The sequence below is a fragment of the Papio anubis genome, chromosome 6 (genome assembly GCF_008728515.1).
Source record: "Papio anubis isolate 15944 chromosome 6, Panubis1.0, whole genome shotgun sequence".
Classification (NCBI taxonomy): Eukaryota; Metazoa; Chordata; class Mammalia; order Primates; family Cercopithecidae; genus Papio; species Papio anubis.
Genome location: NC_044981.1, coordinates 165,119,912 through 165,145,786, shown reverse-complemented (window position 1 = coordinate 165,145,786; position 25,875 = coordinate 165,119,912). Strand labels below are relative to the sequence as shown.

Below are 25,875 nucleotides of genomic sequence, written 5' to 3'. Positions count from 1 at the left end.
GGGAAATGCAATAGTAATGTGGCAGGAAATTTACAAGCAATTCATTGGATGGCAGAGAAAACGGAGGAACTTGGAGGCGCCATCCATCCTCCGGCACTCTTGGCGGACGCTGTCTCGGGGTCGCATTGCCCAGACACCCCTGAACACACGTCAGCAGTTCCCATGAAGGAACACAGTGCAGCCATCCCAAACCCTCCTCTGTGACAGGTACTCATCAGACAATGCTGACTTCAGGAAAGCAGAATGAGGATTTACACGGGAATGTTCTCAGCGGTTTCCCTGCTGGCTGCATATCTAAAAATAACTAAATAATATGCGTTTGGGAATTTGCTGTCCCCAGGGGATAAAAAGGAACATAATTCTCCTGGTTCATCTACCAAAGCCAGCCCTTCTCTCTTCCCGGCTGTTACAGTTACCATTTGGTTACATATTACATTGTTTCCAGGCCTTGCAACACAAGGTTTTTCTTGGTAAGAATCCCTCAGGATACAAAGCTAACCTCACTGTGTGGCCACCTCCTGAAGTTCTCAAAATCCTCCTTCCCTTGTTTCTGCCTTTTGGACCATCTCTTTACAAATCCAGATTTCTTAAAGAGCTTAAGCTTCTTAGTCATCAGTTTATTTTTATCATGTGTTCCCGAAAGAGGCAAAAAGTATTTTCTACTTTTGACGGGAAATGATCATATTTTGGTAATATTTCTGAATATTTCTGTGCAGGTTTTAATATCATAAGGAAAATGTAAATATGCTAATAATTATAATATCCTTCATGAGAGAGTTTCTCAATTGAAATAAGAAAATATTTTTGTACTATACAGACAGAACGGTACAGACTGCAGATTCAAAATTTCATGAGGGCTGAGGTCAGAATCCAGCATTTAAACATTCTAGACCCTCAGGCAGCCTCTGTCTCTGAGCCAACCAGGACCGCGGCTTTCTCATCAGGCCCTTGCATTCAATCAGTGTTTACTTAAATAAATCCACACAAAAATAATTTGATCTTGTTCTTCATATGTAAGAGATAATTTTAAGACAGAACCAAGTGTCCCTGGATCACCTGCTCTGTGATTCATGACTCAAATATTTTACAAGACAGAAATTGGAGAAGATTCTGATAACTACCTTGGGATGAAAAGATGACGCCCAACCTTGCTGCCCCTGCCTTCCTGCAAGATCCTGGCCTCCAGGATGGGAAAATAGCTCCACATATTTCCAGAGGCCAGCAGAGCCATGCAAACACACAAATCCAGACCCCGAGGCTGTCATTGCATTTTTCTGGAGATAAGGATTTGCTGAACTTCCAAGTGTTTATAACAAGTAAGATTGCAGGCTGTACTTGCAGAAAGGGGGCCGAGAAAGAAGGGTTGACTGATATGCACATGTCTGCAGACAGTGAACACCTTTGTGAACCCTGGGCTGGAGGCTGGACCTTAAGGATCTGCTTGCTGTTCACAGACACAAAGGGTTGCTAAGTGATCCAGCCTTGGATTCCAAAGGACACATCGGAATTGCTCCCATTTGTGAGATCCCATCCCACCTAAATGCTATTCTAAAGGGGTGGGCTTTGTCGTGATGGGGACATGAATTTCTGGTGGAAGAAACCACAAAGTACAATGTGAGGAAACGTCTCTGCTTTAAGGGAGGAATAATAGCTATTAAGTCTTGTAGCTTAAGCGCCTGGTTCAAACCCAGCTGCTCTCAGCCTTAACAACGTGTTTTTGCCAGAACAGCCCAGTGGAGGGAATGGCGTTTTGCTGATGGAGCCAGTGGTTTACACAAGCTCCTTCCGGACGCCCTTCACACGTGAGTGAGGAGAGGGAGGTCTGTGGCACAGACGTGAGAGCGGTGAGGGGGCGGCTCCCTGCGGGGAGTCCTCCTTCAGAGCAGTTAAACAAGCCTACGGCTCACCCCTTCTGAGAACTTCGCATCCCGGGGGCAGGTTTACAGCATCAGATGAGGGAGGCGAGAGAAAAAGAAAAGGGAACAGCAAGGGCTGCATCCTCTGGTCTAGATGGCGTCTCCGTGCTACCCGGCTTTTCTCAAGGTTCCTGCCCTCCCATCCTCTCATCGGGACAACAGGAGGGTGACAGGAAAGAGGGTGCCAATTTCTGAGGATGTGGCGCTGCAGGGAGAAGACAGGGCGTGGGCAGCAGAACAGACGTCCCTCCCTCCTAGCTCCGTGCCCCTGGCCAGGCACCTTCACCACGCGAAACCTCTGTTTCCTCATCTGTGGAGTGGGCAGTGTGGTGAAAACCCACCAAGCACAGCTGAATGGACCTAGGAGAGCAACCCACACACCGAAGTGCACGATGAACGTTCACCAAAGATGTGCTGTGTGTGCCAGCGGAAGCTGCCTCTCCACGTGCTCTGCTGGACATGCAGCTGGGGGAAAGTCCCCTCCAGAAGAGCAATGCTCCCCACTCAGACCAAGCCACGCAAAACACAGCAGCCTCTAGGAGGGCACCAACTGGCCTGCAGCCCTCAGGCCCTCGCCGCCATCACCTTACGTGCGTTCATTCATTCCTGGGCTCACCCCCTCATACACACCCGTCACGTGTCCACAGGCAAACAATGGCAGGGACGCAGCACTACACGCTTTAGTCCAATTTGGGGAGGTGGGCATTAAACAGAATTTACTCAAGCAATGTCTATTGCAACTGTGTACACAGCTGATGTCTATGTAGCTCTTACTGTGCGCCAATCCCTGCTATGTCTTTCACAGACTTGAAGTCATTTAATGTAGATGCCAGCCCTGCGAGGTGGGACTGCCATTGTGCCTGTTACACAGATGAGGAAAGTGAGACCAAAGGGGTAAGTAACTGGCCCAGGGCCACTTAGGAAGCGGCAGAGCCAGGATCCAGGCCTGCTTTTGTAGCCTTCAGGAGAGCTGGCTTTGAGCAGAAAGGCCTCTCTGAGAAAGAGTGAAGGGGTGAGTAGGCACAGGCCAGAAAAGAAGGGAGAGTCCAGGAGACCACACACAGGCTGGCAGAGAGCAGCACACAGCCCGTCCACCACCACAGGGACATGCCGCTGCTCCAGACGCTGGAAGTGCCCCCTGCAAGCCCCACCTGTTAGGAGCGTTCTGTCCCCACTGGACATGCCCACCTGGCAGGGCTCTCTCAGGCTGGAGCCTGTTGGAGATGGTATAGAGGGCCTGAGTCCGCTGTCCTGGGACCTGGACACCATGCACAGTGTCCACCTCTGTGGACTGTGAAGCTTGTGGGCTCTGGTTGGCATCAGATCCATGATTTGGTCTCAGGACCCTTCCCAGTTATGAACAGGCCAGGGGGTGGTGAGAAGGGTGGAACAGAGTGGTGTGTGAAACGGTGCAGTGGGACAGAGCCGTCTGGGCACTGGCATGGAGATACCCTTGGAGTCGGAGTTCATGAAAGCCAGCCAGCCCCGTGGGGATTCTCTGTCAGAGACAGCTCAAGCAGGTGCCTCTCTGGCTAGACAAGAAATGGTTTTCTACACACAGTGACTTTCATGTTTATAAATACGTTTTAAGTTTTTTGATCTAAGGATATATAAAATCCAGGGAGGAAAGAGAGAAGCCATCTATATTTTTTGCAATCTCATGCTTCAGTCAGCGTGAAGAGCGAGAGGGGACATGCAGGTATTTTGTGTGACCGTCCAGGTCCCGTCAGTGTCAGGGAGCACCAGCCACGGTTACTGAGCACTGCCCAAAGCGAAGGGAGGAAGCAGCTCCGTCCCCTGGCGGTTCTCCTGGGTTGACTGCCGGCGTCCCTGCACCACCTGGGATGGGACAACAGAAAATCTGACCCTGGGCTCATCTTTGCTGCTGAGGACATGGTCAGCAGCCCTCTCCTCTAAAGGGCCTTTTATCTGCACCAAAACACCTGCTTCTGCAGGGGTCACCCCACGCCCCCACATTTCAGCAGGGGTCACCCCAATCCCCGGATTCCAGCAGGGGTCACCCCACTCCCCCAGATTCCAGCAGGGGTCCCCCCACTCCCCAGATTCCAGCAGGGGTCACCCCACTCCCCACATTCCAGCGGGGCTCACCCCACTCCCCAGATTCCAGGGTGAGGAAGTGCCTCTGGGCTTCCCTGCCATGTCGCACAGGTGGGCTGGGGAGGGCTGTCCCCAGGTGCCCCTCTGAGGGCAGGGAAGGTGAACTCCAGGCCAGGCCCTTTCCCCTTCATGCTGACAGAACCACATCCATCCACCCTGTGGGCTCCAGCCGCCTGAGACTCCTCTGCACTCCTTAGATTGCAACAGACTGGCCGTGGCAGGGAGGGCGTCCTCCCAGAGGACCCAGGGCACATGGCTCTCGGCCCCAGGGCAGCTGTCCTGTGTTCTTAAGGGCCCTAGGCCTGTGAGAAGCCAACCAGCCACTCAGCCTCCTGGGATGAGTCCTAGCGAAGAACAGAACGTGCTTCTCACAGCCTGCAGTATGCTGTATTAGGATAGACACTGCTCTCCCCTAAATAGGACCAGCTTTCAGTGAAGCAAGTGCTTCTCACGGCTTGCAGAGTGCTGTATTAGGATGGACGCTGCTCTCCCTAGATAGGACCCGCTTTCAGCTAAGAAATAGACAAGGCCTGTGGACCAGTCGGGGTCTCCTTGGCATGAGCCAGAATCCTAGCACTGGCCGGCTGAGCGAGGTGACCACGGGCTCATCTCCCCTGCACCCTGAGAGCTGCAGCCATCATGTTCACTCTTGTCCTGACACTGGCAGGAGCCCCGACCCTGCCAGGGTTTATACCCCAGGATTCAGACACACAGCAGCTGTCCTCTGCAGTCCGGCTGCCAGAACTCAGGGAATGCCTCTGCTCTATCTGATTCACCGGGACCTACCCCTAAGCCTCACCGTGGCCACAGACTGGGGCCAAGCAGGACTTGCACGCACTCCCTGGGGGTATTCTGGAGCGGGGACGGCGCAGCCCAGGTGCACACTGCCCTTAGCTCCTCCCACCTCATCTCCCCTCTCTCCACACTGAGCCCAGGGGGAGGCTTAGTGGAGAAGCAATTTGCACAGGAGGAATATCACCTATTTTCCATTTTCCTGAGTGCCCGTGGTCAAATAATCCTCAAGACAACATGACTGGAAGTGATAGGACCTCCTTCCTGCCTCATTCCAGGGAGGCCCTGGGTCACCTTGAGGCTGAGCTTCACCCCCTGGCCCATGTGGGACATTCAGAGTCACAGACACCATGCCCTGGGACCCACCCACCTCCTCACCCGCCAGCTCCCATCAGCCTCTGAAGGCACTGCTCCCGAGTACTCTTTCTCCGTCTCAGCCTTGAGCTGCATGGCCAGGCCAGAACCCCAAGCGGTCAAGACATCCCTCACCCAGGGTCAGGAGGGGCGTTGGCAGCCATAGACTCCCCCACTGGCCCTGTGACCGTCCTAGGATCCTGTGATGAGATAGTCATGGATGGCTGCCCTGTGGGCCTGTGTTCCTTTGGAGTGAGGCCCCTTACCTCACCTCAGGACTTGGAGTGTGGGGCCAGCCACGAGCACCAGCGCTGCCTGGAAACTCGGCAGAAAGCAAACTTTGGCCACACGGCAGACCTGCCAGGCCAGAAACTCCAGGAGCCAGCCGAGCCTGGGCTCATCAGGCCTTCTGAGTGAGGCTGGCACATGTGAAAATTCGAGCCAGAATCCAGACAGAACGGCTGGGCCCCTGTGCCTGTGAAGCTGCGTCACTGCTGCATAATTATTCCTCATGTGTCCCCAGGATCATTGTCACTGCTCCTGTGTCTCCCTTCCATCCCCGCGGCGGCACTGCCTCCCGCCTGCCACCCTCATCTCCAGCTCAACCTCAGTTTTGCCACTTCGATGTTTCTGTGGGTGAAGAAACCAAACGAAAACCATTTGATTTTGCTCAGTGAACCTTTATGTTATTCACGGACCTGGAGGAGAGTTTCGCTGGACTTTGTGGCACCGGCTTTTACGCTTCGCGGGTCTTTTTCTATCCTAGTGATTCTGCCTTTAAACAGTTGGGATTCCTGATTTGAGGTGCATCTGATAAAAGGAATGTTCTGAATTTACTGATGTCTGAGTTGAGAACCTGATTCAAAGGCAGGAGAAAAATGTCTGAGTACAGCTGTATCACTCTTGCTAAAGGGCCACACGACATTTTAACAGCTTCATAAATCTTTCCAATATTTAACTGTTGTGGCTGCATATAGTGAAAAAAGGTGCTGGAAAATAATTAGCATTTGTCCAAAAATAATTAGAAGAAAAAATAATATACTTGTTTTTATATACATAAAATATCTCTGGAAGCCAGGCGCTGTGGCTCAAGCCTGTAATCCCAGCACTTTGGGAGGCTGAGGCGGGCGGATCACAAGGTCAGGAGATTGAGACCATCCTGGCTAACACGGTGAAACCCCGTCTCTACTAAAAATACAAAAAATTAGCTGGGCGTGGTGGCGGCGCCTGTAGTCCCAGCTACTCAGGAGGCTGAGGCAGGAGAATTGCTTGAACCCAGGAGGCAGAGGTTGCAGTGAGCTGAGATCGCGCCACTGCACTCCAGCCTGGGTGACAGAGCAAGACTCTATCTCAAATAAATAAATAAATAAATTCTCTAGAAGCACACAACCATTATTCTTTAAATAGAGCTATACAGATTGGGGTCATTTGCTTCCAAAGACCTCTTGATTTCTTTGGCAACATTTTATGAAGTATCAGAGAATACAAGACAAAAGCCACTTGTAGATGAGGTGCAGTAAAGGGCTGTTTTACAGGATACTCTTCTCAACTCATGTGAGGTTCCAGTACAAATTAGCTGCCAAATTAAACGTACACTAAAGTACAACAGAGGTGCAGATTATAATAAAAACACAAGTATTAGACACCAGAAAGTACTTTTTCCTGAGGTTAAAAGTAGTAAGTACTTTTCCTGAATAGAAAAAGTGACCCCAAAATATTGTCTATCAGATAGAATAGCTGTGAATAACAACACTAAGTCCAATTTTAGAAAGAAAATTGAAGCAGAGGAAAGGCTGGGCCCAGATGGGGGCTTCAGGAGTCGTCAGCCAGGGAAGGACCAGGGCGGGATGCAGGGGAACCTGACTTCCCGTCCAGGTCCTGGCAGACGCAGGGACCTCCCCCTCTTCAGCCGGCCTGAGGCCGCTTGTCAGACTAAACCTACACCCCGTGGTCTTTTTCTTTAACATTTTACTTATTATTATGTTTTTAAATTCAGTATCATTTGAACACTTTCAGAATTTAATCTGAATCTTTCATTGAAAATTTTACAAATCCTGTGTTGGCTTTATCAAATTACTATTTTATCTCATCATGGATGTAAAATAAATGTCCTCGACACTATAAAAGGTGTTATAAATTTACGTGTTACCGAGTAAATGTAACATATTTTTCTCTGAAAAAAAATCACAAGTTTTTAATTGTTTTAAATGTTTTAATTTTTATTTTTTGTAGAGACGGTGGGGGGGTCTCACTTTTGTTGCACAGGCTGGTCTCAGACTCCTGGGCTCAAGTGATCCCCCTGCCTCAGCCTCCCATAATGCTGTGATTACAAGCACGAGCCACCACTCCCTGCCTACAAGTATTTTTAATTGATAAAATTCAGATTTACATCTGATATTGCAGCTTGATTCCTGAAGTGACCACCTCTCATTGTTTTCACGACCATCTAGAAAGAGGCTTCAATTTTCAGTGCATTTCCTACTTCTCCTTAAGGTTGTTTGTTTTTACATTTTCTTTTACATTTCTTTCAATAGTATTGAAATATTTTACTTTAATAACTTTCACTTTTCAAGAAAAGACCTATGAAGGCTAAAGAAAAGGCTGTTTTGAGGTGGAGACAAACAGCAAGCTGGACTCCCTCCGAGGCACAAGCTCTCCAGGTCAAGCAGAGCCACTGCACACTGGCCCTGAATGATTTCTACCAGGAAGTGCTTCAGAGATGTTGGAGACCAAACGCAGCTGCCTTGCTGATCTCAGGATTTGGAAATTTAATTATTCTGGGTGATCCTTTCAAGTCCCTCAGCTATGTAGGGTCCTTAACTTTGTGCCAGGGAAATTCATGTGAAAAATTAAAAATTCCGTTAGCTTTGGCTTATGAAGTGTATTTTTTTTCTGAAGTCATTTAGGATACTCCTCCAAATATGGAATTACACCAATTCAGATGGAGGACAAGACTTTAGGCCTTGCAGAAAAATGCAGAAGTCATAGTTAAATCAATGTATATCATGTACTGAAAGTGATTCATGCGAATCCAAGATCATCCGTCGTTTATAACAGGGCCTTCCCCAAAGCCAGATTTAGAAATCTCTGGGATAAGCATCCACAGTGAAGACGAGTGCATAGTCATGTTCAGACCACAGAGAGGAAGCGCCTAGAGAAGGGAGGAAATTCAGACTGCCGAGAGGAAACTGCCTGGAGAAGGGAGGAAATTCAGACCGCAGAGAGGAAGCGCCTAGAGAAGGGAGGAAATTCAGACCGCAGAGAGGAAGCGCCTAGAGAAGGGAGGAAATTCAGACCGCAGAGAGGAAAATCCTAGAGAAGGACACTGACCTACTCCTGCCTGTCACAAGTATCACACAGACTTTAGTAATTAAAACCAAATTATAAATTTGCATGTTATAGAGTTTGTTAGGAAATAAACAGGAAGAAACAGATGTCTTCTTCCCCATGCTACAGGAAAGGACGCCTACGCCAGACACAGCTGTGTCAGGTGGAACAGGAAGATGTCCACTCTGTGGCGACAGGCCTATAGCTGCAGGGTACGAGGCGTGGTCCCTGCTTTAGAAGGCAGGGGTGGGCTGGGGGTCTCGAGATGGGCACCAGCTACTGCACATGGGCTGTGTCTATCCATCTTCTCTAACTTGAAACCTGTGGCTTCCTTCAAACACGTAACTCCAAGTTACATATGAAGATTCTTTGAATATTGTAATACTAAAAATTCTTGCATGTAGGTTCAGCTTACAATATCTTAACCCACTTTGTACTCACGCCGGGAACCAGCTCTTGGTCAGGGTGCACAGTCACAGAGGAGAGATGAGATTAAAAACCTGAAACTATTTCCAAATATTAGAGAATGGGCTGCAAACACCCTTTCTTGGCAAAAAGGCCTTTGTTTTCAACTTCTAATCCTGCCCCCAGCAATGTTAGGCTTCAAATCTTTGCGGGGGCGGTGTGGGTGGGGGCGGATGGGGAAGTAAAGAAACAAACAAAAAGAAAATCCCTACAGAAGAAATAAGAATCAACTTTGTCTCTCAGGAGACACGTGGAGCCGGCCCCCGATCCCAGGAAAAGGACATGAGGGACTTGTTAGGTAGTGCGCACCCTGCCCTTTACTGTCCCTTCCTTGAACACTGGAGCAGGAAGGCACTCCCTGAGCATAAAGCCATCTACAGACCCCGCAGGTCAACATCAGCAGAGCTCTGAGGACTGCATACATCTCTAAACCACGATCAAGAAACACCTGCCCTAAAGCCATCTACAGACCCCGCAGGTTGACATCAGCAGGGGAGTGCATACTTCTCTAAATGTGAGCAAGAAACACCTGCCCTAAAGCCATCTACAGACCCACAGGTTGACATCAGCAGGGCTCTGAGAAGCACATACATCTCTAAACTGTGAGCAAGAAACAAGTGCTCTCGGCAGCACAGAATGCGAAGTGGACTTGGATACGTCTCCGAGAGCTGGCTTCTTGTCCTTGCCACATCCAAGGCACCACACCATTTGCCATCAACCTCACCCCACTCTCCAGAGCCCTTGACCATCTCTGCCCACCTTCTCCTATGCCCGACTTCCAGCCAAGTGTAAATAGGAATTCAAGGCCCCAAGAATTTTGATACTTTGATATCTGGGGGAGAAACATGGGTTATGGAGACAAAGATGTAGATTTGCATCCTAGCTCTGCCACTTCCAAGCACAGAGACCTTGGAAAGTTTTCTTGCCTGTAAAAGAGTCGTTTTAACCCCTGTAGCTTAGGCTGCTATGAGGAACCCAGTGTTCAGCCCTGGCGAGTGTGAGCCCATGGCTGGCGCTTCTGCGTGGCCAAGTGGGGGGCCACAATGCCCAGCCCGCTCTCTCTAGCTCTCCAGAGCATCCCCAGAGGCAAACCTTAATTTTCCTGTTTCCCAAATCCCCTCTAGGTCTTTCCTTCCCAGCCCTCCCTCAGGCTCAGGGATATGTCTTTTCCTATCTTCTCCTTCTACCAGCTCCGAAGCATCTGGTCCCATTCCCCCTATAAACATCCTCAGGGAAGGACGCTAGAGAAATGTGTACATGTGGGGAGAATTCAGCCTGCGTTATCTCTTTCAGTGGCATCGCATGTTTTAACATTTTAAATTCCTGAAATATTGACACCCATACAGAAAAGTGCACAAAAGATAAATATACACGTCATGAATTATTATCAACCAAAACCTGTGAAGACATTTTCCAGGGCAGGAAAAGGACTCCCCAGGTCAGCCCTGTCTACAGTCACAAAATTAACCCCCCTGCCCTCCACCGCATGCTAGCAACCATCGCCCTGTGTGTGTGGCCATCGCTCTCTGCTGTTCTTCGTGGTCGGTCACCCCTGGACGCATCCCTCAGAGCTGGAGCTGAGTTTTCTGACTCTCAGTTGTGGGAGGATTTGTGGTTGGGGTGCCTCTGTGTGGGGCTCCGTGGACTCAGGAGGACATTAGCACACAGCACCGTTGAGGAAGGCACTGGACCTTTTCATCAGTGCTCACTGCTCTATAGGACGAACCAAGCAAATCGCAGTGTTCACCTAGTCAGACACCAACGGACATAGATCTGTTTCTAGGCTTTGGTTCTTATGTGAACACTGCTGAGAATGCCCTCCCAGGTCTCCTTCGAGACAGGTGAATGCATTTCTCCTGGGTTCCCTCCCAGAATGGAAGAGCTGGGATCTTAATCACCCACATGCAAAGGGGCAAACTGATGTTGCAAAGGGCAGTACCAGTTCCCACCACACCCACAGCTCTGTCCTCACCAGCAAGTTATAGAATCGTGCTTCTTCATTTCTGCCAGACCAGTGGGTGTGGAGGGGAGTTGCACTGTGACTTTGTGACTTTAATTTGTAGTTCCCTGGGACTGAAGATCCTATGCATCTTTTCCTGCCTTTACTGGTCATTAGGATTTTTTCCTTTATAAATAAAATGCCAACTGCTCAAGACTTTTGGCCATTTTTCTGCTGGGTTGCCTCATTATATTATTTGATTAATAGGAATTTATGGATTAATAGGAATTTAGGTATTTTGCATTCATGGCTTTAAGAATACATAATTATGAAATAAAGGAATCCATTTCCTATTAAAGATCATTCTGAGACAATTGAAGAGCTGGGAGGCTTTGGGGCAAGGGCTTTCTCCACTCTCCAGGAATCATGCCAGTCAGTGGACCTCCATTTCCCTCCACTGTGGCTGGCCTCAGGGTACGTTTGCATGTATTATTCATGAACACACAAACATGCACTTTCCGAAAAACAGCTCCTATCTACTGCTCATTTTAAATCTCGTTGTCTGATTTTCAAATTTTTATACAGTCTACTTCTATGGTAACCTCGGTATAAACTTGAGGGCAAAAAGCATTTATTAAATACTGAAATTTACCCAATTTTAGTAAACTTGGTGAAAAGTACTCCTGCCACATACAGACAGTGGATACTGCAGATTAGCCATTCTGTGTATGTGCTGACTTCTCCGTGAACCCCCGAGGGTGTGCCCAGAGGGTCAGCTCCCTGGTGCCTACAGATCAAGACGCTGCCCAGCTGTGGTCCGCGCTATTGACCACGATCTCACAGGTGAGGCCCACTTTTCTGCTTCTCTGCATCATTTGTGAGGGCTCTGTTAACTTCCAGGAAGACGTTAAATTGCAGTATGCAAACACTGATGATAAATCCTTTGTGTTTGGGGGGTAAGGACACCCAACACCTCTCTCCCCCATAATTCTCCCTTCAGTTTCAAAATTCTCTCCATAATTTGCCATGACTCCATAAAGCTTCCAAAGTGACCACCGCACGACACTGGCTCCCCCGTGCCCACATGGGTGCGGAGGGGAAGCCTGGAACACAGCTGGGGATTAAGAGAGTTTTTCCATAACTCTGTAGACCTGTGGAATATACTAGTTGCACCGATCAGGTGAACCAGGGGTAGAACGACGCTGGCTATGCCAGGTCCAAGGGTGCAGCCAGCGGAACCCTGCCCCGACGTGGAAACATTGCCCCTCCCAGACAGCATCATCTCCCCAGGAAAACTGCCCCTCAGCACTGAAGCTTTTCCTCTCACATGCCTGGCTTCCTGCCCAGCGCATGTGCTACCCAATAAACACCAGACTTCTATATACAAAGGCCCGTCTACTCTCTTCCCCAGTCCATTCCTTGGACCAAACATTCCACATAGGCAGTTAAAACAAAAGGAATATTTCTATACAGTGAAAGGTTACTGAGACCTAGTTGGAAGCAACAACGGGAGTAAACGGTACACTGAAGCCACTATTTGCAGATTGTACAAAATTCAGCCAAGTTTGCACATGTTTTCTAAGAAAGTTATTTGGGACCCTCCTTAATTATCAGGTGATATCACTAAAACAACATAAATAGATGCCCCTACCCCCTACTGCTTTCTCCTTTGTAAAACAAGGCTCACCTCAAAATGCTGCTTGTGGATGAAGGAAATAGGACATGCAAGTGTCTCTCAAAGTGAAAGAGGGACACGCACAGACCCAGTTAATCTTGGTGATGTTTTTCTGTTTCATTTCCTCCATGAGTTTGCAACAGAACTGTTAGATATACATGTTAGCTCAACTAAAGATATATTTCCAGCACTATTTAGGCTCTGGAGAAGAAGTTTTTACAAATAAACATATTTTAATTCCACATTGTGCATCCCCATGGCCAGTCACTGGAAACATTAGACCTTATGTCATTGCTGACTGTGGACACCTTCATTCTCATGGAACCCACAGAGGTCATGAGTTCTGGCCAGGGCCATGGCTCAGGAAGCTTGAAAAATATCTGAATAACAAACAGAATTCCAGATTAAAAAATATCTGTCCCTTAAATAGGAAAAAAATCTAAAGGTAAACTCTAAATGTCAATGTTTCAAGACTGTACACGAAAAACAGGGAGAGACATTTTGTAGTTTATTATTGCTATATAATGATGTGTTTTGGCTGCCTTAACACATATGATCCAGGAATCTGGAGGGCTAGATCACAGCATTTCTTCGTAGATGGTCTGATAAGTCTGCCCCACAGATTAATCAAACTTGGGCTGCAGATTATTTTCAAATAAAAATGATATAAATCATTTACAGCATGGTTGGCAAAAAAAAAAAAAAGAACTCATGGGAAAGAGAATATTTTACAGATTTTTAAACTCCTAATTTTATTACTTTTAGTACATCAAACCCTCTTACGAGTAATAAAATAATACAAACCATTTTGAAATTGACTTATGAAGAAAGAACCATTTTTCTTTGAAAACACGTACATATAAAACTAGCAATTTTCACTTTTTTGGCCAAAGAAAACATTTGGTCATTTCCACTGGTGACTCCAAGTCCTTGTGGTTATTTTAAACAATTAAGGGACCTGAATCATCATAACCCATCATGATCAGATGCAGGGCTGTCTTCCTTTAGCAAGCTGACCTCCAGTCATATGCATACATTCACATAGCTTCGCCCTTCCCCTCTTAAAAACAAGGGCTCCCTAAAACGTAGGCTTTGTCAGTGACGAGATCTATTCCCACTGTGGCTCACGATGTCACCCAAACTGGATTTCCCTTTGAATTATAAGTGAACCCAGAGAAGATGATTAGAAGACACAGCAAACCAATTCCCTTAAAGCCTTCCACTTGGAAAGCCACGTCAGACCTACCCGGGCACCGGGGCGTCTTGTGGGCCACGGCGGTGCCGCTGATGGGCCTCCCGTTGGGCGTGACGCACCAGCAGTATCCCGTGTAGCTGTGACACTGGACCTGCGAGAGAGCACAGGACAGGTGAGCCCTCCCGGGCCCGCAGCACAGCGCCTCACGGCTGCGAGGCCCACTCTGCTTTCTGCGGCACTGGCTCAGGCAGGGGTCGTGGGATACCCAGAGCTACTTCTGTGGCTGCATTGGAGTCCTCGGTAAAGAAAGGGTGCAAGTCTTCACCCCAGGGTTTTAAAGACAAAAGGGGCCCAAATCAGCACTTTACTGACTGCTAGTGTGTGCTGGACACATTACCTGTGAAGTCACTAATCCTCACCACCTTCCAGATGGAGCCCCAGCCCTTATCTTATGAAAGGGGAAACTGAGGCCCGGGAAGGTCAGGAGCTCTCCACTGCAGAGCCAGGAGAGCAACCTCGGCCTCTTTAGTGTTCACTCTGCAGCCTGCATCGCCCACTCCCCTTGCAACCACAGTCAGAGCAGCCAGTTCCTTCAGCTCCAGTTCCTCTCTCTCTCTTTCTGTCTCTCTCTTGTTCTCTCCCTCATTGTCTCTCAAAGGCCAAATGATGATGTAAACACACAGAACTCACATCATCACCCAATGGGCCACAGGCATGTCAAAGTGCAGAACCCATGCTGTTTTTTCTGCCCCTGTGTGAGTTAGCATTGCATGTTAGCACTTTGTTTTTCCTTAATAAGGAATAACAGCACTGACACACTCAAAACGGAGAGCTGGGTGACTTTCTCAACAGTGCCTTTGGCTGACAACAGGAATTTGACTTGGCTCAGCTCCATGTCTGTGGGCCCGTCAGGTTGGAATGAATGATCCCGGAGCTCACTCTTGGCACAGACACGACTTTTAGTGTGTGCTCCCCGTAATTAAAATCAAACTAAAATTAAATTGTAAGCTGCAAGCCAGGTTAGCATGGTCTAATTGGCCTCACTAAGGAAGCTTCCTGTGCTAAACTCATAGTCATGAAAGTGTGAATGACAGCAGCAATGATATAAATGCCTGCACCAACTAAGAAATAAACACACACTTCATTTATGTGTCTATTTATGTCAAGTAGGCTCATCATGAATTAACTTCTAAAATGCAGAAGGCTGATTTCCCCAGAGAACAAACCTGCTGCTTCTTCTGTTTGGCTCCCCCTCACCTGCCTTCTCCCCACACCCACTCCACATCACTCTCCCTAATTGCCCAGGTGCAGAACCTCCCAAGCAAGGCTGGTAACCTGACTGTAGGTGCCGTCGTCGTTGCACTCAGGAATGAACACTTGCTGAAACTCCTTCCGGGCTTGCTCCTGGGTGTACTTCCTTTCGGCCACACACCTGGACACGTCTGTAGGGAAGAACAGGGCAGAGGAGCGGTTATGCACTGGGAAGAAGATGGAACAGATAGGAACGTTGAAAAATGCGAAGGCATGAGTCAGGCAGGAGGGCTGAGGACCTGGAGGCTGGAAGGGGCTTCGCAGGCAGCTCAGCTCTCAGCAAAGGGAGCCCCAGAAGAAGGGCAGGTGCCTGTCACACGCCGTCCTGGTCCTATCTGATGCAAGGCCCAGGGGCGGGAAGGGCAGGACCATTCTCCACACTGAGTGAGTAAGAACACTGAGGCCCAGGAAGGCCTCATAGCTTATCCCTGGGGAACAGGTGGCCCCTGCTTCCTGAAAATGGGGAAATGCCAGCTGTCCGGTGGGACGCAGGCAGGCTGTCCTCAGATTTAAGGACGTCCACCTGAACACACCAGCATCAAGTCCAGATGCAGAGGGTGGGCAGGGCTAGATGTCACCGTTAAAAACAGACCAAAGGGAACTGACTGAGGGGCGGGGGTCTTAGGATGCACGGGGTGGGACTTCCAACCACAGCTGCAGCCCAGGGCGCCATCCCACTGAGACCAGCCTGAGAGGAGAACTTGGCTCGTCCCTTTTCTGTTTCCCGTCCTGCCTCTTCCACCTTCACATGGAAATCCAACCGTCACGTGGATAAAAGGGTTGGGTTTTCTTAGAAAGCCTCGTCCTCTGCCCCAGATGCTCCACATCCCACCGTCCCAACAACACTGAGATTTCACAGAAGGCGCAATGTCGCTGCTACTACTTAAGAAGACACCCCAAGGAGAGCAAAACTGGAAAAATCTTTAGACTTCCAGAGACTTGAAAAGCATTAATGCAGGATCCATGTGTGCCACGAACAGGCCTTGTTTCTCGCTAACCTGCACAATCAGGGCCAGGTTAAGACACGTGAGGACCATAAAGTCGGTTGCTTACTGAAGCTACTCTCAGCCTTCCAGCTCAGGGAGTAAAAGCTGTGAGCCCAGCATCAACCAGGCCCGCCTTTTGGTGCCCCCAGGGGGAAAAGGCTTCTCCTAAGAACAGCCTCCCACCACAGGAGAAGACGCCATGATGGCTGCCATGGGCCACCTGCCCTGGAAGCAGATCCTAAGAACAGCCTCCCACCACAGGAGAAGACACCATGATGGCTGCCATGGGCCACCTGCCCCGGAAGCAGATCCTAAGAACAGCCTCCCACCACAGGAGAAGACGCCATGATGGCTGCCATGGGCCACCTGCCCCGGAAGCAGATCCTAAGAACAGCCTCCCACCACAGGAGAAGATGCCACGTTGGCTGCCATGGGCTGCCTGCCCCTGAAGCAGAACACACATGCACGCTTTACTTCTTGGAATCATCACACAATATAGCTCATTTGAATTTTAAAACTTGAAAAAATGGCTTTCCTTTTTTAAAAGTATTTCCAGATTTAAATCACAAGTGCCTACATCTTGAGAGAGCACAAAGGCCCTCTCAACTCCGCGGACGCTTCTTCAAATGTTGTTCTTTCCGTCTTCAGATGGTGACTTTTTGACTCCCTAGTGGTTAAAGTTCTGGCTATGGCAAAATGCGATCTGATTACCAGCCCTGGGCTCCACCCATCACAGCGGACTCCTACAGGCTCTGCCTCTGACAAAGCTCCAGGGCCTTTATGTGACTCCTCTCTGGCTTTTGCAGAACCACCGGCCACATGCTGCATGGAGCATTAAGGGCCTACACATCTGAGCAAACGCTCCTCCATCCATCCCAGCTTCGTGCCTTCAGCCTTATTCTAAAGTCTGGCCTGGCCAGCCAGCACTCAGCAACATGTGGTTTTAATGCAGTCTGTGTTTTAGCTGAGGAGAAATCACTGCTTTGCTGGACTTCTGTCCTCGTTTTTTAGTATAACCTGTGGTTTTGACTGTCTAAAAAGGAAAAGTGATATGAGTTCCAGCTTGCGAGGTCTCCGTGAGGTACAGATGGAGCTATAAATTAGTTCTAATATTTGAGCCATCATGGAACATGCCAAGAAAGCTAAGTTTTCCAAACTCCTTGTGGGCTCCATTCTTGGCGTGGACTTCTTTTAAAGACTTCACATTTGCCACTGGTCAGATAGTTCTGAAATCTGCAGCTCTTGGATTTAATACAATATTAAATTCCAAGTTTATGTCTAGCCTATGGCAAACTATTTAGTCATAGGAAACAATTAAGACTTAGCATGAAATTACAGGGCCCACATACATCATCACTCAAAATAAACCTGCAGTCATCTTACGAAGTAAAACTGCTACAGGGTTGCGGCTTATTCCACAGGTTTGCTATTCCTTATTCTGGATATCTCATGTTAAATCAGGTTCAAGATCTTTACTACCGAGAAGAGCCCGAATAGCATCTGATAAGGTCCATTCTATCGAGAGGCACAAAATCTCCAGGGAATGAGCACTCAGAAATAGTCATGGCCTCCGTGTGTTCTCAATATCACTCTAAGCCAATATATGCTTGATACAGACACATCTTAGACTGAATTAAATGCCCCTCTTTGTAAACATCAAAATATTAAACACACCCTCAACATTATGCTGTTTCCAACTTTCCAACTTTTTAATCGCTTTGAAAGAATGGAATAGGGTGCTTCAACACTGTCCCCTGGAAACCTTTTTTACAGATGATGATAAATGTCTCACCTTAATGTATTTTTACTCTGTATGATTCTTTGCTGAGTTAAAAATTAAGCAGAGCCCTCTCTGTGTAATGGCCTTGTTGAGATTCCACTCTGAACACTTTATGTTTAATGGTTTGATTATTAAATCCGTAGAACACAAGTAACATAATTTTTTAAATTATTGTATGACGGCTGGGCACGGTGGCTCACGCCTGTAATCCCAACCCTTTGGGAGGCTGAGGTGAGTGCATCACGAGGCCAGGAGATCGAGACCATCCTGGCTAATATGGTGAAACTCCGTCTCTACTAAAAATACAAAAAAAAAGAAAAAAAAATTAGCCGGGCGTGGTGGCAGGTGCCTGTGTTCCCAGCTACTTGGGAGCCTGAGGAAGGAGAATCGCTTGAACCCAGGAGGCGGAGGTTGCAGTGAGCCGAGATCGTGCCACTGCCCTCCAGCCTGGGTTACAGAGCAAGACTCTGTCTCAAAAAAAAGAATTACTGGCCGGGCGCAGTGGCTCATGCCTGTAATCCCAGCACTTTGGGAGGCCGAGGCGGGCGGATCACAAGGTCAGGAGATCGAGACCACGGTGAAACCCCATCTCTACTAAAAATACAAAAAAAAAAAAAATTAGCCGGGTGCGGTGGCGGGCGCCTGTAGTCCCAGCTACTCAGGAGGCTGAGGCAGGAGAATGGCGTGAACCCAGGAGGCGGAGCTTGCAGTGAGCCGAGATCACACCACTGCACTCCAGCCTGGGCAACAGAGCGAGACTCCTTCTAAAAAAAAAAAGAATTACTGTACGACTACACATAACATAAAATTTACCATCTTATCCATTTTAAAGTGAACAATTCAGTGGCATTTAGCACATTCACAGTGTTGGGCAACCACCATGTCGGCCTAGTTCCAGAACATTCTCCTCATTCACAAAAGAAAACTCTGTGCCTCTTAAGCTGCCATTTCCCATTTTCCCCTCACCGCAACCCCTAGAACTATCCATCTACCTCCTGTCTCTACAAATTTGCCTATTCTGGGCATTTCCTGTCAATGTAATCACACACGAGGTATCCTTCTGTGTCTGGCCTCCTTCACCTGGCATGATGATTTCAAAGTTCATGTACGTATGTTCATGTTTGTCTACACCAGAGATGATGCATCAATGTAGTCATACATGAGGTATCCTTCTGTGTCTGGCTTCCTTCACTTAGCGTGATGTTGTCAAGGCTTAGGTATGTTACAGCATGTTTCAGAGCTATGTTCCTTTTTATGGCTGAACAATATTCTATTGTAGGGATGGACCATATTTTGTTTATTCATTCACTCATGGATGAACACTTAGGATCTTTTGGCTATTGTAAATAATGCTGTTATAAACATTCAGATGTAAATTTTTGTTTGAACGCTTGTTTTCAAGTCTTTTGGGTAGAAAGTAGAAATGATGGTTCACATGGCAGTTCTGCATTTAACTTACAGAGGGAGTGCCTGCCGTCTGCCACAGTGCTAAACCGTTGTATGTCCAGCCAACAGAGACAAGTGTTTCCATTCCCCTATCCACCCAGAATTTATTTTGTCTTTTTTAAACTGATGTAACCACCTGACTGGGATGAAATGGTTTCATAGTACTTTGGCTCATAGTATTATATTACTATAATAAATATCTACCTAAAAAAAAAAAACTCAGCTGGAAATTATAATATTAATACTTTAATTAAATAAAATTGTTAATCTAATTGAAGAATGTAGTCTCTTTTTACTAGACCAAAGAAAAACTTTCTGATGTGAATTTTGTCATATATTTTTAGAAAATTTTTGCTCCTACCTGCAGAGCCGGGATGTTATAAATAAACAATTCATTGTTGCTTAGCAAGGCATCACTAACAACAGGTTTTGTTTTGTTTTAGAGACAGCGTCTCTGTCAGCTAGGCTGGAGTGCGGTGGTGCCATCACAGCTCACTGCAGCCTCAACCTTCTGAGCTCAAGCAATCCTCTCACCTCAGCCTCCCCAGTAGCTGGGAAGAGAGGCACCACCCTGACTGGCTAATTTTTTAATTTTTGTAGAGATGGGGTCTTGATTTGTTGCCCAGGCTTCTTTTGAACTCCTGGTGTCAAGCAATCCTCCCACCTCCCAGAATGCTGGGATTATAGGCATGAGCCCCCACGCCTAGCCCTAACAGAAATATTTTGATGAATTTTTGGTTAATGGTAGTTAATTGTGGGAGCAATTTATTTCTACCTGTTTGATGATATTTTCTCTCTCACTTACAAAATAAAATTGGCTACAATCAGATCGCAAGCTTGTTTATGTATCAAGATGTGTCATGGAGACCCGGCGCAGTGGCTCACGCCTGTAATCTCAGCATCTTGGGAGGCCAAGGCGGGTGGATCACCTGAGGTCAGGAGTTCGAGACCAGCCTGGCCATCTTGGTGAAACCCCGTCTCTACTAAAAATACAAAGATTAGCCAGGCTTGGTGGCAAGCACCTGTAATCCCAGCTATTCAGGAGGCTGAGGCAGGAGAACCACTTTAACCTGGGAGGTGGAGGTTGCAGTGAGCCGAGATCATACCCCCATACTCCAGCCTGGGTGACAGAGTGAGGCTGCGTCTCAAAAGAAAAAAAAAAGATATGTCATGGAAACCGTTAAGTGTGATGCTCACTACAAAGTAGAAATGAATAGCAGTGCTTTATAATGGTTACTTATGATGAGTGTTTTCTTTTAAACAGGAAGCAGATGATTCCCTACTTTGCTAGAATCTCTCAAAACAGGATGAGGCAAGAATCAGCAGAGGCTGCTTTGCCGGACGTTTTACAGAGGATTCTGGAGAGCAACAATGAAAAGGAACAGTTAAAAGGGATCTTTGAGGAAACTTCAAAACAGGGCCATGAAACAGTGATCTTCACAGGTGATGCTGAATTTGGTAGTCCTAAGCCCAGAGAGTTCCTCTTTCAGGGACTCCTGTCTCTAACAGAATAGAATAACATAAACACAGTAAGCTAGGCAAAGGTGAATCAAAGTAACTCTTTCTGTTGGTCTTCCAAGATGCTTTGTCTACACCAGAGATGATGCCTCAAGATTTTGATGCTGCTCAGCTTCCTACTGCAATAGGCAGAGAACTTTGGGACACAGGTAATTACTGTGGTGTCTCACTCATCGATAGAGAAGGAGCAGCTAGCTGGATATGTGGTCAACAGATGCTCTGACTCTGGATCTCACAAGGTCACTGAATGGCTATGATTATGGCCACGGCCATGTAAACACTTCAAGTTCAGGCTCAGCTTCCACTACCATCTCCCCATGACCCAGTGCAGGGCTGCCCGGGACGGGGCTGGTGTGGGAACACCACGGGCTGAACGAGCAAATGGCAGCCAGGCAGAGGACACATATGGTGCCTTTGTAGTGGCCACGGCAATGATAGCCCTCAGAGTGGCATGGCTTTTATTGATTTTGGCATCAAATGAAGGCAGACACTGTGTTTTAAAAGTTGTAGTATTTTACCCACCCGTAATTTTGAAGGCCAGAGTCAGGAAAACTAAGCATGCTGTGCTGCAATACTGTCCAGCAGAACTGAAGTTTTCTTTTCCATCCTAATATCCTAATATAGATGGAAGTGCTGTGATAAGCACTCCCAGTCCCAGTGATCTGCAGCCCTTGGTCAGCAAAAGCAGCACGGTGCATCCCCCCAGCCACAGACTAGTACATCCATGCGACCGTCCCGACCATAACCAGAACGACACTATTCCAGAGCTAAGGGAGACAGGAACGACATTTTCATTTTACGTAAGTATTCTCTTTTTAAATGCATCAAGGCAGAAACAAAATTACAATAGGAAATCCCTAAATATGTAACTGAGATTGCCAAACTGTAAAGAGAAAGAGAAACTGCAAACCGTTGCAAGACTATATTACAGTATTCAGACAGCCTTTATAATATTTACACAAGAAACCACTGATCATACCCATCTCTATGAAAATTAGTAACAGTGATTTTCAACAGATCAAAATGGATGATTGTGTAAATGGTCACCAAATCCTTTGCAGGAAGGCTGACTAGAGCCTTCCAGAGGGCAGAAGCTCCGCAGGCTGTGCGGAGAGGCCCCTGCTCCTCTGATGAGCCGGTGCCTTGGGTTTGGTGGTGCCACTAAAGCAAACCGAGGAAAGGTCCTTTGGATGTGCAACATTCCAGGAACATCTGGCTGTGTTTCTGATCACGGCTGCACACGAGACTGAAGGCCTTGAACCTCCTGTTATGTCTACTCCAGCCTGTGAGGAGGACGCTCCCAAACATCAGACGTGTTAAAATACCATAAGCGAGTTAAGGTAAACATACTCGGGGTAGAGTTTCTGCAAGACACAAGCACAGATCCGATTGAAGTTGCTTCTGATAGCTGCGTCTGCGGAAAGGAAATCCAACCTGGAAAGGGTGGAGCCAGGGATAAGCACCTGGCCCAGAAGCCCAGGGCACAGAATCACAGACACTTGTGCTCACTCACACATGCACGCATACACACACTCTCACACACATGCATGCTCAGACACATGAACACACATTCATACTCACACAAGGATGCACACTCACACATGCATGCACACTCATGCACACACATAAACACTCATTCACACACACAAGCATACAGTCTCATACATGCACACACGCACATTCACACACATGCACACTGTCACATACATGCACACTCACACAAGCGTACACACACTTTCACACATGCACACTCATGCACATTCACACACACATACATGCATACTGTCACATACACGGACACTCATGCATATGAACACACATTCACACACACATACACACACTCTCATACATGCACACTCACACAAGCGTACACACTCTCTCACACATGCACACTCACGCACATTCACACATTAACACATGCACACTCACACACATGCACACTCACAAGCACATGAATACAGTTACATTCACACAAGCATTCACATACGAATTCACACTCACACAAGTATACACTCACAGACATGCACACACGCACACATTCACACACAAGCACACATGCAATCACACATGCACACTCAATGCACATGAACACGCATTCACACTCATACACAACCTCACGCATACACACAACAGAAACGTAATCTCACACACTCACACTTTCACACTCATACCCCCTCATAGATTTCCTTTGGGGAAATGCCCGTCTCTCTGAGGAAAATGAGCAGGTTGATGCCCCCCGATAGGAGCCAGGTGACACTCCGGCCCCGGGCGCTTGTGCAGGGATGAAGGAGCTTCATGGGGACATCGCAACTCCCGCTTCCTCGAAGGCGAAGGCGAGGCCGTGGAATTCGAAGGAACGGGCGGGTGCGGAGCTCTCTGGCCTGTTTCTAGGTCGCTGAGTACAAGGAAGAGCTCGATGGAAACATTCACGTGATGGGAAAACCTCCAGAGAGAAAGAATTCTTGGGGTTCCTCTGAGCCGGCTCCTCATTCTAGACATGCGAGGACAGAGACATGTGAGGACCCGGCGGAGCCTGCCCAGGCCCAGGTGAGGAGAAGGCAGGTCCTCCCTGCAGGTGCTGAGAAGCAGCTGCGGGCCGCAGGGGCTACTGCTGTGCTTTCAGGAAAACTGCAACAGAAGGAGCGGAGCGCGTGGAGGGATCCCCATGGGGAGGCCTGGTGCCTCTGGAGTGTGAGATGCCCATGGCTCCGGCTTCTTAGGCAGCGCCTGGCCTCGGAGCCCGAGAGCTCTCGCTGCTGATTGAAAGGATGGCAAAGCTGCTCCCCAGGCAGGGGCAGCCCCTCAGGTCCACGCTGGGAAGTGGAAGGAGCTGCACCTCGACCCACATCCGGCGGGAGGCCGCCTGGCTTTCCTCCTGGAGACACTCCTGCCCCGCTGTTCCTCGCTGGAAGCATCAGGAGCAGGCCTGAGGCAGCTTGAGAAGGCCTGGGAAGGTGCCACCCCAAACGCCTGCGGGGCCTCACAGCCAGGCCACGGCGCCACCGGCCACTGGAGCACAGTGGTCCCCACCCCGCCCCAGCTCTGCAAAAGCTGCAGAGAATGCGGGAGAGACAACTGCAGACAGGTCTCCAGGCCTCACAGCCGACTGTCTGGGGCGATCCTGAAGAAAGGAGCTTTTCCCGGGAAGCGCTGACACGAAACGCCGTGTCATGGCGCAGCGAACTGGGATAAGCAACCCCAAAACCGACACTTAGGCTCCTGTTACAACCATCACTTGGCCAAGGGAGTAAACTTCTATGTGTGTATCACTCGGGGGGGGGGGGGGGCGGGGTTCACCAATGGAAAGAACAGTCTCTAAACCTCATCGTAGCAGTAATCTGTTTTTGTTTTGTTTTGTTTTTAGATGGAGTTTCACTGTTGTCGCCAGGCTGGAGTGCAATGGCACGACCTTGGTTCACTGCAACCTCCACCTCCCGGGTTCAGGGGATTCCCCTGCCTCAGCCTCCTGAGTAGCTGGAATTACAGGCACCTGCCACTACGCCCGGCTAATTTTTTTGTTTTCTTTCCCTTTTTTTTTTTTTTTTTTTTTGTATTTTTAGTAGAGACGGGGTTTCACTATGTTGGCCGGGCTGGTCTCCTGACCTCATGATCTGCCGCCTAATAATCTTAATAATAACAGCATGTGTGTTCATCTTGTGGAGATTCGAATCTGACTGTGATACCTGTGGACTTACGGCACCGTGGGCCTCCTGTGTGCCAGGTGCTGGCGGAGTCCCACCGGCTCTCCGAGGGCTGCTGAGGTCATTGTGCAGCCTCAGAGATGGGTGCGCAGAGCGATGGGTGGATGTTACAGCCTTTGTCACCATGTTTCTTTCACTCAGACTCGCCCGTTCAGAAGCTCTTGGTCCTCAGATCTCCAAGGAAGCTGCTTTTGTCCAATACGTGTTTCCAGAAATCTCAAAATAGTTCCAAGTTCTCCTGGCATTTGGCTTTTCTATGGAATGCCAGAGATTTTGTTGAAAAGAAAGACAGCCCCAAAAGTCTCAGATCAAAAGAAAAATATTAATGTATTTGCAGAGTTCTGAAAACACAAACTCCACAAATTTCTATGAAAATATGAGAAAAATGCATCGGTGTAAACCACTGCAGTTCTATTCAGGGTCAATGGTTAGATCACAGTGTGAAGTGTGCAGAACATTTAAATCGAATTTAATTAAATATGGATTAAACTATTTTAATTGTTATTTCCAAATAGTACATCCAAAAGAGACAGGCCTACAGAACTGTCACCCACCAAAAATGTAAAAGTGCCCCCAAAATGCTAAAGACAGCAGCAGCTTCATATGTGCCAAGGCGACACTGTGCTACACTAGCCAAGGCCCACTCCAGGAATCACATGGAGAAAACTTAGAGGTTTATTTGTGTTACACAAATGATCTAAACGGACAATCCTGTGCTCCCTCTTTTACCTTCAGGGAAAAAAATTCTCAACCTGAGTTTCGTTGTGAAATGTGCAATATTTATGCTCTTAGAGGGAAACAGAAGCGCAATTTGCTCAGTAGACACCAAACCCTGTGTCTGTTCTCACCCCTCCTGGGCTCAGTGTGTTTTGCTCCTGCTCCCCAGGAGCCGCGACTGCTGCATTTGCAGCACTGAGACAGGTTGGATGCTGGGATGAGTGTGTAAGTGACTGACAGTATGACAGCCTAGAGGAAGGAGCCGGCCCCTCAGGGCGAGGTCTAGGAAGAAGCCAGCCCCTCAGGGAGAGGCCCTTCTTCCGTCATGAGCCAGGATGCAGGTGCGAGGCTGCTACTTTAGGAAAACTCCAACTGCAGATGGGAGGTGGGAGCCCCTTTTTAAAGGCAGCCTCCAGCAGGGAACAGACTTAACTGGAGGCAACATGTAGATGGAAAGCAGACGGAGCCTCTCCGAGCCCAGCCCCACATGCAAATCTAGACTATCAGAGAAGCGTGACACCCACTTATTTCAAGATCTATAATGCACGGTGAACAATCTCTCCTCAGACTGATTTTAATGTTTGCTACCTTGGCATCTGCAGCACCCCACACATGAGATTTTGAAGACTACAGGT

General features: G+C 48.1%; 1 protein-coding gene across 1 annotated transcript in view; it reads right to left on the bottom strand.

Annotated features, from left to right (window-relative positions):
- The window catches only part of SMOC2 (SPARC related modular calcium binding 2), a 215,192-nt gene that overhangs the window by 116,711 nt on the left and 72,606 nt on the right, over nucleotides 1–25,875 (bottom strand). The window contains exons 3-4 of the mRNA XM_031667620.1: nucleotides 15,117–15,223; nucleotides 13,833–13,932 (exon numbers count right to left, since the gene is read on the bottom strand). Of these exons, the coding sequence (XP_031523480.1) occupies nucleotides 13,833–13,932; nucleotides 15,117–15,223 (207 nt within the window). The remainder of the gene's footprint in view (nucleotides 1–13,832; nucleotides 13,933–15,116; nucleotides 15,224–25,875) is intronic.